Raw genomic sequence first — 14,512 nt, forward strand, 5'->3', positions numbered from 1 at the left:
GTACTCTACAGGTTTTGAAGAGTGAGTTTACGAATATCAAAATACGTGACATAAATGACCGTATTTTTTTATTGCATTCACTGAGAAACTTAAACAGTTTACACAGCCAATGGCCCTTAGAGCTTAATAGGTGAGATAAATTTCAGCTTGATACCTTTACCTATTCCTGAAAAAAGTGGTCTTAACAGACGGGCAGACAGAGCGACAACGAATTGATCCCGTAACGGTTGTGTTTTTAGCTATTGAGATAAGGACACCTGAAAAACAAAAGAAAGATCTAATACAGCTTTCTCACACCCCAATCTTTTGATAGAGAGCCGTTCAATAACCGTAAGCAAATCATCCAGACAGACAGAGAGGCGAAACTAGCTTGAACAGATGCAGAGTGGTTACTGGATTATTAATTCATACCTCAAATTTTTTCGCAACGTTTCTGGCAGCATCTCAGTGAAGCAGTGAGACTCTTCGTGCTCAAAGCTTCTTACCCACTCTATGAAATATACAAAATAAAAGCACTTGCATCGTAGTAAGACAAAGAAAGACGTGTGGTAATGGAAATAAGAATTTTATAAATTCGGATGGGTGTTGTTCTGTGGCTGAGTTCCCGAGACTAAATATTACCGTTTAACTTCACATTATCTATTTTGTCCTACAGGTACGAAAAAAAACTACATGGTTACGAACTCAATAACTGTTGAGATACAGTAATCAGACGAAGTGGTTGACGACTTAAGCTAACCCCTTAGTAACACTAAATAAAATTCCTCAGCTTCCTATCAGACCAAGCAACGCTCATAGCATCTCATACTTCATGCCAGGACCGCACGCTATCGAAACTAACATAAGTAAATCCACATGCCATGAAGTGACGTGAGTTTGAAAATAAATCGAAATCAAATCATTGTTAAATTATCTTACTATGTGCTAACGAAGGATCTTGCGCTGTGTCAACGCATTAAAATCTTATCGAGTTTCTTGTCACATCATTCTACAATCCGTCTGTGATATTTCGTAAGGCATGGTCTCTCCTTCCATCTTTTGGAAGGAAGGAAGAAGAGAACATCTTTTCCGAAAGGTCATGGGTGTGTTTTAGATTGGCACAGCAAGAAACTCAAGAATGTGTGGGATATGTGGCTTGGGTATAAATGTGTATAAGTGCCGTTTGCCAGTATCAAAATATGAGCTAGATGCAAGCAGAATACTTCTATGAAGCACCACTTTTTTCTGAGTTGATGATTAAGACTGTCTATACAAGGGCGATGTTCTTAAGGACTATATTATTGAAATGGAAGAGGATGTAGATGAAGATGAAATGGGAGATACGATACTGCGTGAAGAGTCTGACAGACCACTGAAAGATCTGAGTCGAAACAAGGCCCCGGGAGTAGACAACATTCCGTTAGAACTACTGACGGGCTTGGGAGAGCCAGACATGACAAAACTCTACCATCTGGTGAGCAAGATGTATGTGACAGGCGAAATACCGCCAGATTTCAAGAAGAATATAATAATTCCAATCCCAAAGAAAGCAGGTGTTGACAGATGTGAAAATTACCGAACTAACAGTTTAATAAGTCAAATTTCAAGAAGAATATAATAATTCCAATCCCAAAGAAAGCAGGTGTTGACAGATGTGAAAATTACCGAACTAACAGTTTAATAAGTCACAGCTGCAAAATACTAACGCGAATTCTTTACTGACGAATGGAAAAACTGATCGAACCCGGCCTCGGGAAAGATCAGTTTGGATTCCATAGAAATGTTGGAACGCGGGAGGCAATACTGACCCTACGGCTTATCGTAGAAAATACATTAAGGAAAGGCAAACCTAGGTTTCTACCATTTGTAGACTTAGACAAAGTTTTTCACAATGTTGACTGATATACTCCCTTTCAAATTCTGAAGGTGGCAGGGGTAAAATACAGGGAGCGAAAGACTATTTACAATTTGTATAGAAACCAGATGGCAGTTACAAAAGTCGAGGGGCATGAAAGGGAAGCAGTGGTTGGGAAGGGAGTGAGACAGGGTTGTAGCCTCTCCCCGATGTTATTCAATTTGTGTATTGAGCAAGCAGTAAAGGAAACAAAAGAAAAATTCGGAGTAGGTATTAAAATCCATGGAGAAGAAATAAAAACTTTGAGGTTCGCCGATGACATTGTAATTCAGTCAGAGACAGCAAAGGACTTGGAAGAGCAGTTGAACGGAATGACAGTGTCTTGAAAGGAGGATATAAGATGATAATGGAATGTAGTCGAATTAAGTCGGGTGATGCTGAGGGAATTAGATTATGAAATGAGACACTTAAAGTAGTAAAGGAGTTTTGCTGTTTGGGGAGCAAAATAACTGATAATGGTCGAAGTAGAGAGAATATGAAATGTGGACTGACAATGGCAAGGAAAGCGTTTCTGAAAAAGAGAAATTTGTTAACATCGAGTATAGATTTAAGTGTCAGGAAGTCGTTTCTGAAAGTATTTGTATGGAGTGTAGCCATGTATGGCAGTGAAGCGTGGACGATAAATAGTTTGGACGAGAAGAGAATAGAAGCTTTCGAAATGTGGTGCTACAGAAGAATGCTGAAGATTAGATGGGTGGATCACATAACTAATGAGGAGGTATTGAATAGGATTGGGGAGAAGAGAAGGTTGTGGCACAACTTGACTAGAAGAAGGGATCGGTTGGTAGGACATGTTCTGAGACATCAAGGGATCACCAATTTAGTATTGGAGGGCAGCGTGGAGGGTAAAAATCGTAGAGGGAGACGAAGAGATGAATACACTAAGCAGATTAAGAAGGATGTAGGCTGCAGTAGGTACTGGGAGATGAAGAAGGTTCCACAGGATAGAGTATCATGGAGAGCTGCATCAAACCAGTCTCAGGACTGAAGACCACAACAACAAAAATTAAGACTGTATGATTACCTTCGTAAAGTTTCAGAAGGAATGAGAACTGATGGTTTTATCGAGATGGTCAAAGAAATGAAAGGTGGACCACAAGTCTAAGCTGCTACCCCACAATGAACATGTGCCCACGTCGCGAGTGCAGTGCTGTAACGCAAGCGCCGCTCTTCTGCGCAGTAGCCGGCCGCTGTGACCGAGCGGTTCTAGGCGCTTCAGTCTGGAACCACGAGACAGCTACGGTCGCAGGTTCGAATCCTACGTCGGGCATGGATGTGTGTGATGTCCTTAGATTAGTTAGGTTTAAGTAGTTCTAAGTTCTATAGGACTGATGACCTCAGATGTTAAGTCCCATAGTGCTCGGATCCATTTGAACCATTTTCTGCGCAGTGTATGGGGCAGTCGTGGTACCTGGCGGCGGACATGCAGCTCTACTGGGCGTCTCCGCTGCTGCTGTGGCCCATGTTCCGGTGGCCGCGGCTGGGCCGCGCCCTCCTCCTCATGGCTGTCTTCGGAGCCACCGCTGCCATGTTCTCCGTCACCTTTGCCCACAATCTGCCCTGGGCCGACGTCCACGGCCTTACGTGAGTCTTTCTTCCATCTACAAAGGGCGAATAAAACGTTTCCGTTCAAAGGCAACACAGTCCAGAATCAGCATACAATCAGGCAAAATCACCGTCAGCATGCAGGCAATCATCCCATTGATGCGCCACGTTGATGATACCCATGTACTGAAACATCGTATTCTGGTACCAGAAGAAGTTCCTAACTGGCTGCTGCACATTCTCGTACGAGAGGTATCATCGAGCATTCAAGCTCTTTTCTAAGAGACATAAGGCGTGATAAAGGCATAAGGAGGGATCAGGACTATAGGGCGGGTGCTCATGTGTCTCCCACTTTGATGAGAGTGGCCTCTCAGGTCGACCAAAATCTTTTGTCGAATCGCGACCGGCATGGACCTTGGTGCACCATTCTGCTACGGTGGTTCTCAACAGACATGCTGCCCCATACACATTCTACATTCTACAGTAGTTGACTACCAATATTTATCCTTCGACAGCAAAGAAAATAAAAACAGCACGTTGGTCGTGTTTGGAGGCATTTTATAATAACATCTCTATGGTTCACATTTCTGCATTTATCCTTCGTACGTCTGAAACGCAAAAATTCCACACACGGCGCATTATAATTCATAAACTGACATGATTGGCTGCAAGTGGTCTCAAAGTGGCAGAGCATCCAGAGTACCCACATTGATTTCTGGGGTTATTTCAAGAGGAGTTGCTTGTTTGCTAGTACTGAAACTCTATGCAAACACCGTTGCCTTCCGTCGTTATGTGAAGGCCGTCAGCCACTGCATTGCCCTTGGTGAGTGGAAACGTGTGAAATTTGGTATTCTCGGCACACTCTTGGAGTCGCGCTATATTGCATATACACTGCAACAGTTCCCTCAAATGGAAACTTTTTAATCGCCCCGTATATCATAGTTATGATTTTTATTGATCTGGTAATCAGTTTAGTAACAGATTTGTCATATCAACTGTTCTCTGTGCACTTGTCACGTTAACTCTCAACGAAAGTCCGATGTTTCCACAGTACTCACCAGTGCTGTAGTTGTCAGGAAAGCAGCTGGCTGTCAGAAAGCTAAGAGAATGACACGCATGTGACAAATGTAGCAGTCCCCACGGTGACCAGAGAATATTCTGGCGCCAGCGACTTTTTTTTGTCACGAGATATAATGCAGAACAAACTCTCCCTAGATTAAATCGTATCATACTTACCGTAAGATGCTTAACAGATAGGTGTTCAGGGAGTGAAAGAGTGCAATTCATTTACTGTTATTTATGTAAACACATCTGATTTACAACTTACTAGCTGTTATCAATACATGCGCTCACTTATCAGTGCTTTTGTTGTGATGAATGATAGTGAGGCGGTATACTATTGTAAGCGGAATAATGTCAGGTGTCTGCCACCTCCCTTCAGTGCTTTGGAAGGGGTGTGGGCAGGAGTGTGCATCTCTCCATCGTACTATTGAAGCAGTTATACATTATGCAACGTATACCTTTTGCAACATATAAATATTCACCATCTTTCGTAGACTATGTTCTATCTCAGGGTTCAAGCTGTCTCTGTGCCAAATTTCATCAAAACCAGTTCAGCAGTTTAGGCAGAAAAACAGAACATATTTCCTTTGCATTTATAATGGATACTGCACCTCACTAATCTTCTGTACATATTATAAATTGAAGTCCCTGCCAAGTGTTTCTGTTCGTTGTGAAGGCTAATCTCAGGAAGTATTGTAGGTATTTTGATACGGTTTTCACTAACAGATAGAGAGAATCACGTGGAGGCTTTGTGTAGGTGTATTACTTATTGTTAATAGTTATGATGAGTGTCTAATACATATTTCTTTATATTTTTGATATTTAATGGCGTTTGGAGTTTTATCTCGTGGCAGTGGTGGAAGCTATGGGTTGGTCAGCTATAGATAACGCGGTGTCTGGTGGGGAAAATCAATAAACATCTGCCGCAATAGAGAGCAGCAAAGCTTGTCCAGAGTCTATAGATATTATGAATCGAAGACTCCGGCTGCGATTTTCTGTCTGTATGTGAAAGCTAATCTCAGGAACTACTGTAGGTTTTTTTTTAATAATTTGTACTAACAGAAAGACTGATTCACGGGGAAGGTTTTAGTACATGACTACATATTATAAACACGTCCCCTATCCATAGACACTTAATGATATCCGTGCAGAGTTGCAGCAGGTTGCTAGTACTGAATAACTAAATGCAACGGACTTAATTTACTATTATCTCAAAGCAAGCATACCAGATAACGTTACCGTTTGCAAAAACACAGCCTTTCCATATGCTTTAGTGTTCTATATCCAACAATATTTGAAATATTATAGCAGCCCTGTTGAGTTACTGGACCTTTTGCCACCTTTTTCATTGGAAAATTGTAATAAATTCGACAGTGTGCTATGCACTCTCTCCAGTATTTAGAGAATGGTTTACCTAGGTCCTGAACCCGCGACTCCCAAGATCTCGCATTACCTATAATTTCCGAGCACACCACACATTTCGAGGCAACAAATTCCCTGACAGTTGTGTAATACGGGGTAGAGAAGCGAACACAGTAACAGCATATGAATACACACAAAGGAATATTCCAAGAAACTGCAGTCAGCACCTCGGCATGATAATTTACAAACATTATATCTAAGGAACATATGATAAAACACTGCAAGACAAAGTAGTTTGTAATGAATGATGTATTATTAAAACTCACTTGTCGGTTGATGACCATGTGAGCTTTGAAAAAGACCCCCTTATGAAAAGATTTTAACTATCAATTTCATGGATTATTTTATGGAACATCACCGAAATAATTAAATTTATAGGAGATTTGTAATAACAAAAATAAGACTAAGCAAATTTTCGTTCTGTTGCCCATGTTAAGCGTACTGTAGTGAAATACCATCCTCATACTCCAGCAGCTGTGGTAACGCCTATCACAGGCACCATCTCTTCCACGATTTTGTCAGAGACAGTTGTTTTTTGTTCTTCCGTTTTCTCTATTTTGCCCTTCTATTTGAGTACTCAAATCAGCTGCCTTTGGTTGCTGATCGAGATTAGTTCAACAGTTACTTGTCTTGAATGAGTACTCAAATCAGCTGCCTTTGGTTGCTGATCGAGATTAGTTCAACAGTTCCTTGTCTTAAATGAGATTTTCACTCTGCAGCGGAGTGTGCGCTGATGTGAAACTTCCTGGCAGATTAAAACTGTGTGCCCGACCGAGACTCGAACTCGGGACCTTTTAGTTACTTGTCTTAATGAACAATAGCTAATGTGGCATCGTTGGCCAACACTAAAGCCAGAGTATGTATGGGAAAAGAAATGCTGATTACGATATATGGGGAACTCTCCTTCTGCTCTCTCATGCCAAATACACACTAAGGTGACAGAAGTCAGGGAATACCTCTTAGCATGGGGTCGGATCTCCTTTTGCACGGTGTAGTGCAGCAACACCACGTGGTGTGGACTCGACAAGTCATCGGAAGTCCCCTCCAGAAACACTGAGCCATACTGCTTCTGTAGCCGTCCATAATTGCGAAAGTGTTGTCGGTGCACGATTTTGTGCACGAACTGACCTCTGGATTATGTCCCATTAATGTTCGATAGGATTCATGCTGGGCGATCTGGATGGATAACCATTCGTTCGAATCGTGCAGAATGTTCTTCAAATCGATCACGAACTGTTGTGGCCAGGTGACATGGCACATTATAATCCATAAACTGACATGACTGACAGTACGTGGTCTCAAAGTAGCTGAGCATCCAGAGTAGCCAATCCATTCCAAGTAAACACAGCCCACATCATGATGGCGCCAGCACCAGCTTGCACAGTGTCTTGACGACTTGGGTCAATGGCTTCTTGGGGTCTGCACCACATTCGAATTCTTACCAACTAAAACTGGGACTCCCATGACCGGACCACGGTTTCTCAGTCGTCTACTGTCCGACCGATATGGTCACGAGCATAGGAAAGGTGCTGCAGGCGATGTCATCTCTCGTCATCTCTTGTCATTGCCCATTAACGCCAAATTTCGCCTCACTATCTTAACGAATACATTCGTTGTACGTCCCACATTGATTTCTGGGGTTAATTCAAGCAGAGTTGCTAGTCTACGAGTACTGGCAACTCTATACAAACGCCGTGGTCTTCGGTCGTTATGTGAAGGCTGTCTTCCACTGCATTGCTCTTGGTGAGAGGAAACGTCTGGAATTTGGTATTCTCGGCACACTGTGGATCTCGGAATACTGAATTCTCAAACGAATTCTGAAATGGAATGTCCCACATGCTTAGCTACAACTACCATTCCTCTTTCACAGTCAATTAATTCCCGTTGTTAGGCCATAGTCTGGTCGGAAACCTTTTCGCATTAATGATGACAAATGACAGCTACGACGATGCACTACCCTTCTATACCCTGTGTTCGCAGTAATACTGCCCTCTGTATATGTGCATATCGGTATCCAAAGACTTTTTGTCACATCAGTGTAGTCCGCCACCGGTAGCTGAGTGGTCAGCGCGACAGAATGTCAATCCTAAGGGCCCGGGTTCGATTCCCGGCTGGGTTGGAGATTTTCTCCACTCAGGGACTGGGTGTTATGTTGTCCTAATGATCATCATTTCATTCCCATCGACGCGCATGTCGCCGAAGTGGAGTCAGATCGAAAGAATTGCACCCGGAGAACGGTCTACCCGACGGGAGGCCCTAAACACACGACCTCAGTGTGCACGCAGCTTGATATTAAAATCGAATATGCATTTGACTTGAACTGAAGTAGACACGAGTACTAAAACATACTATAAAAATCTAATTATTCACTGTTACTGAGTCAACCATGCAGAATACGAATCTTTCACTTGTTGAATTCACTCTGTATACATCCAAACAAATACACTCACACATGCCATTCGCGTCGACATATTTAGTCTGGGACCTATCAGTCTAGGATTAAAGTAGAAATAATACCTATTGCCCAATTTCGACCATGGTTTTCTCGAAGGTTCCCCTTGGTTGAAAGGCAAATGGCAATTCTGGGATTCTCTCCCAAATACAGCCAGTTGGGACTTACTGTACCACACTATCATCTTCCGTGTTATTTGAATGAAATGTCCCTGAGTTTATATTGGGCCATTACTTGAACAGTAAACTCTAAATAGAAAACGAAAAACCTTGAGCATTAAGTGCCCGCTTCCACACACAGCTCATTGCGAATCCCGCATCTCACCTAAAAGTACTGACGCACAACCTCTTTCATGTCTTAATCACGGTGAAACATGGCGAGCTATTTTGTCTGCTATTTACATTCTATATGAAGTCAATTAAGGAATGAGTGAAGGATAATGGTGCGTATTACATGATGTAATGATCGTAGTCTCCTCTGACCTTCCACATGTTATTCGAAATATTCGATTCCGTATAAATTTCTTACTTAAAGTATATGTTTCTCATATGAAGATATCTCTGAACGTATTTGATTGCCTAAATCTGTTTTTCTGTTAATATATTTTTGGTATTCATGTCGATTCATTTTGTAGTATCCATCTTGTACAATGAAAATTAGTAATCACAGTTCTCAGGTTAAATGGTCTAAAAACAAATTTACAGGAAATATAATATTGTTATGCTTCAATTTTAATGCAAACAAAATTTCTGTCTTCATTTACAATTTTTATAACTTAATTATCGATAATGAGAGCATTCTTATAAAATAACAGGAATTTAAAATTGCTCGTATTGTCCAAATTTGCAGTCTTTGTTATTAACCATTAGGCACATAAATCTTCATGTAAACAATTATTTTTAGGAAACAATATATAAATTAAATCTGTAAAACAGTTGCAGTTAAGACAGTCGTATAACTACTAATTTGGACCACATCCTGCTTTAGGAGGTATGGAAGTTGGAATCGTAATATATAATGTAATTTTGGCGCCAAGTACATCAGAGTAAAGTCAGACAGGTTCAGATTTGGATGAGATAGCGTTAAGAGTGGTTTTAGTAACTACTGAGATTGGTACATGATGCTGTCTAATCGACTATCTTCTTCGTCTAGCTCAAGGAAGTTGCACAATGTATACACGCAAAACGTTGTAAAATGCGTGTCAAGAACATATGATAAGTAAGAAAATAGATAAAACCAACATAATTTTCCAGTGATTTGTCATCTGAACAACTATGGATAAAATCTTCAAACAACTGGAACAAACTGAGACTGACTTTGTGAGATAAATGATACTCATCTGCAAATAATTTGTTTCTGTCCTTACTAAATTATTTAAACATTGTTGGTACTATAAAACAGTGAATAAAATTTAGTAATTTTTGCTTTTTTCTACACTGAAGCGCCAAGAAACTGGTAGAGGCATGCGTATTCAAATACAGAGACACGTAAACAGGCAGAATACGGCGCTGCGGTCGGCAACGCCTATATAAGACAACAAGTGTGTGACGCAGTTGTCAGATCGGTTACTGCTCTTACAATGGCAGGCTATCAAGATTTAACTGAGTTTGAATATGGTGTTACAGTCGGCGCACAACGTATGGGCCGCAGAATCTCTCTGATAGCGATGAAGTGGGGATTTTCCCGTACGACCATTTCACGAGTGTACCGTGAATATCAGGAATCTGGTAAAACATCAAATCCCCGACATCCCTGCGGCCGGAAAAAGATCTTGCAAGAACGGGATCAACTACCACTGAAAGAATCGTTCAAGGTGACAGAAGTGCAACGCCTCTGCAAACTGCTGCAGATATCAATGCTGGGCCATCAACAAGTGTCAGCGTGCGAACCATTCGACAAAACATCATCGATATGGGCTTTCGGAGCCGAAGACCCACTCATGTACCCTTGCTGACTGCACGACACAAAGCGTTACGCATCGTCTGGGCCCGTCAACACATATATTGGACTGTTGATGACTGTAAACATGTTTCCTGGTCGAACGAGTGTAGTTTCAAATTGTATCGAGCGGATTGACATGGTGATATGGTACCCCTGATACGTCTACATACGACTCTGTCAGGTGACACAAACGTAGGCATTCTGTCTGATCACCTGCATCCACTCTTGTTCATTCTGACGGACTTGGGCAATTCCAGCAGAACAATGCGACACTCCACACATGCAGAATTGCTAAATTGTAGCTCCAGGAACACTCTCCTGAGTTTAAACATTTCCGCTGGCTACCAAACTCCCCAGACATGAACATTATTGAGCATATCTGGTATTTTTCCAAAGAAAATTCCACACTGGCTGTATGAATGATTTTTATTAAATCTGCGACCGGTTTCGCACCACTTATCGGTGCATCCTCAGGCAATGCTATTTATAACATAGTAACGTTGAACATTGCCCTGTAGCCACTCCCCACCACTCACGTCCAATATACCGTCATCTGGTGAAAGCGGTAGTTAAAATTTAAAAATCTTTTTTAAAATTTTTTAAAATGACGTTAGCGTTTTCCGGGTTTCGGCCAGTCAGTCAGGCGCGGCTCCTCTCAGCTTGCACTGTCATTGCCGCTCCGGTCATTTAAAAAAATTTTTAAAAAGATTTTTAAATTTTATTTACCGCTTTCACCAGATGACGGTATATTGGACGCGAATGGTGGGTAGTGGCTACAGGGCAATGTTCAACTTTACTATGTTATAAGTAGCACTGCCTGAGGATGCACCGCTAAGTGGTGTGAAACCGGTCGCAGGTTTAATAAAAGTCACTTATACGGCCAGTGCGGAATTTTCTTTGGAAAAATGTCGAAGTTTAGCTGAGATTGCCCACACTAAAAAACAACATATTACGTATCTGGTATACCTTGCAACTTGCTGTTCAGCAGAGATCTCCACCCCCTCCCACTCTTACGGATTTATGGTCAGTCCTGCAGGAGAATGAGAAATACAACTGAATGAATAAAGTGTAATGCTGAAGTACACAGTTAAGAGTTAAGTAATATAGCACTACTTCAGATGTTAGTCGAGTCCATGCCACGTCGTGTTGCGGCATTTCTGCGTGCTCGCGGGGACCCTACACGATATTAGGCAGATGTACCACTCTCTTTGGCTCTTCGTGTATGTGAACAATAAAAAAGCGAAAACATTATAGTGGTCAGTGCAGTAATTATTAAAGTACATAGAATCCCAGAGACTGGACACGCTGCGCTCTTTCAAGTCTCGTAACTTCATTTTAACATGATGCTGTAAATGCCATTTTCCTGACTATTATGAATGTGGGAAGTCACAGTGACTCGGATTTGGGACGGGACGGGTATATTTGCAACGAATAAAATACGACTCTCTGCCATGATCGGCGACTGCGGCTTCAGGCGCCTGTGTTCGTGGAAGATGGGTCGCCAGTGCGGAACCAGGGAGCCCAGCGGCTGTTGTGTATTTTAATACCTGAGCTTTCTAGCGACTAAACTACTACCTAGCCGCCACGCAAACAGCGGAAGAGCGCCGCTTTCCTGTATTTCTAAAAATGCTTTCGTATATCGCCATCGCTTGCTTTCCCAAAGGAAGAAGGTGTGCTGGCATAATGGGCCTAACCTTGTGTACGGTTCTCTAATTTCAGGGAACTCTGATGCGAGACTAGTGATCGGAGCGAAAGCGAGCCAGTGATAAACTAGTCAGTGTCGTCTCGAAGACGAAGCTAAAGTGACTGTTTTATTTTAAAAAAAAGTGGAAATGCGATTTTGTGATGTGATTGGATTGGTATCGTGACGCGTTGTCTTGGCGGGATTCTGTGTGCTGTAGGAAAGAAACGTTACTGGACCGCTATGTATGCATGCATTTTTCGCTGTTGGCGGACGTATACGGTTTGGCGAAGAAGTATTGTTCGGGGTGGGAAGACAGTAGAAAATAAAGAGGGGGTGTTGAGAGTACGCCATGGATAGAGTTCGGGGTGCGTGACTGGGACGCTGAAGTCGAGAACCACAGAGCATGTCATAACGGGCGACCGGGATTCTTAGTTTGAACCGCAGCACCGCGCCCCCGTCTTCTACAGGTGAGCTAACAATACGTCAGCGGCATCCGTTACAGCTGTTCAAGAATAATTACGGCATGCGGAAGTTGCAGAACCAGCGTGATAGGACATTCTTGATGCACACTTGCGGATTTCCGTGTGATATCCTGTCTCAGATTGAGTGTTGCTGTATTAAGCGCACGAGCTCTTCATTAACCAGCAGGCATCCAGTCACTGTGTTCGTTTCCAATGAATTTTCAGACCAAATTAATGTTTGACATTTTGCGTTAGAAGGGCTTAGTTATCTTGTTGGTGATAGTAGCTCTGCAAACCATTCAAAATCCAGTTGTTAAAGTTATGTGCATTGATTTTACACTGACGTGACAAGGTCATAGGGTAGCGACATGCACATGTGCAGATGGCGATAGTATCGGGTAAACAAGGCGTAAAACGGCAGTGTTTTCGCAGAGCTGTCGCTTGTGCTCCGACGGTTCATGTGGAAACGTTTTCGGTGTGATTATGGTCGCGCGACGGGAAGTAATAGATTTTGAATACGGGATGGTGGTTGGAGCTAGACGCATGCGACATTCTATTTCGTAAATCGTTAGGGAATTCAATAGTCCTACATCCACAGTATCAAGAGTGTGTCACGAAACCAAATTTCAGGCGTTACCTCTCACCATGGACAACGCAGTGGCCGACGGTCTTCACTTAGCGGCCGACAGCAGGGCATTTGCGTAGAACTGTCAGTGCTAACAGACAAGCAACACAGTGTGAAACAGCCGCAGAAATCAATGTGGGACGTGCGACGAAAAATCCGTTAGGACAGTTCGGCGAAATCTGGCGTTAATGGGCTATGGCAGCAGACGATCGACTCGAGTCCCTTTTCTAACAGCACGACATCGCCTCAGCGCCTCTCTTTCGCTTGTGACCGGTTGGAGCCTAGACGACTGGAAAACCGTGGCCTGGTGAGGTGAGCCATAATTCCAGTTACTAAGAGAGCTGATAGTGGGATTCGAGTGTAGTGCAGACCCCACGAAGGTTGTCGACTCCATGAACAACTTCGAGAGGAGTAAGATTACAAAAGAAGAACTTTTTTACTTATCTTGATTGTGTCGTTGTTTTTGTTGTTGGCTCAAAATCTTGTTGTGTCTGGTAGTACATTCTTGCTGCTGAATATTTTGATTTGACGTTGAGGGTTCTTGAAGAAGAAATAACCGCTGATAAGTTGCCTGTTGCTATGAATACCTTTTTATTTTATCCCAGTCTTCTAAACCACACCGACTTTATAATTTCCCCACTCAAAACATCCAATAACTACATTGTTGGTGACAAATGTATAAAAACGTCTCCTTCCATCTGAGGCGAGCCCAGTACTACTTACATTCTGCAGTACTCACAATTTCCAAAGACTTTACAAAGCAAAAGAATTTACAAACTTTCTCGACAGAAGAAGAATCTGTACCAAATTATACCATTATTTCATAAATATATCCATAAACAAATTTAATAATTGCGCAATTAATTATATGAATTTTAAGTTATTTGCCCTCCTGATGACGATAGTGCTGTTTGTTCCATAAACCTCTGAACTGCACAGAGAAAGAATGTGCACAGGGGGCAATTCATGCAGTACTGTAAAAAATTTCGAATGTTATGGATTCCTAAAATCTGACATCTTTGTTCGCATAAGTTAAATAAAATTATGCTCTCGTAGTGGAAAGGTGCTACGCTGAACGTATTAATGAACAAGTGTGAAATTGAATAGATAGCATGTTTGTTAACGTTTAGAAGATGTAGCTGTTTCAGTGTTAAGAACAGCACCTGTAATAGTAAACATTGTTTGTCCCTGGCGATGAGTTCATTATTTGTGTGCTGCAGAAAGGAAAGTAAAATCTGCGATGCGAACTCCCCTTTTGGTATACGTGACATGAGCGCCACTGCACATCACTATGAGGGACGTATGGTAAATACCGCGCACTTTCGAATATTCATAATAGATTTTCTAAGTTGGGGTCGCAAATACTTCATGTTTCTCCCTTGTTCTCCTGAAAAGGCTGGGTGCATCTTGTTCTTCCCACTAAGAA

At 42.1% G+C, this 14,512-nt stretch overlaps 1 protein-coding gene across 1 annotated transcript in view; it reads left to right on the forward strand.

The window, feature by feature from the left end:
- LOC124622546 (nose resistant to fluoxetine protein 6-like) overlaps window positions 1–14,512 on the forward strand; it is a 381,634-nt gene that overhangs the window by 284,335 nt on the left and 82,787 nt on the right. Inside the window, exon 9 of the mRNA XM_047148283.1 lies at window positions 3,285–3,478. Within this exon, the coding sequence (XP_047004239.1) occupies window positions 3,285–3,478 (194 nt within the window). The remainder of the gene's footprint in view (window positions 1–3,284; window positions 3,479–14,512) is intronic.

This window comes from Schistocerca americana, chromosome 7 (assembly GCF_021461395.2).
Source record: "Schistocerca americana isolate TAMUIC-IGC-003095 chromosome 7, iqSchAmer2.1, whole genome shotgun sequence".
Classification (NCBI taxonomy): domain Eukaryota; kingdom Metazoa; phylum Arthropoda; class Insecta; order Orthoptera; family Acrididae; genus Schistocerca; species Schistocerca americana.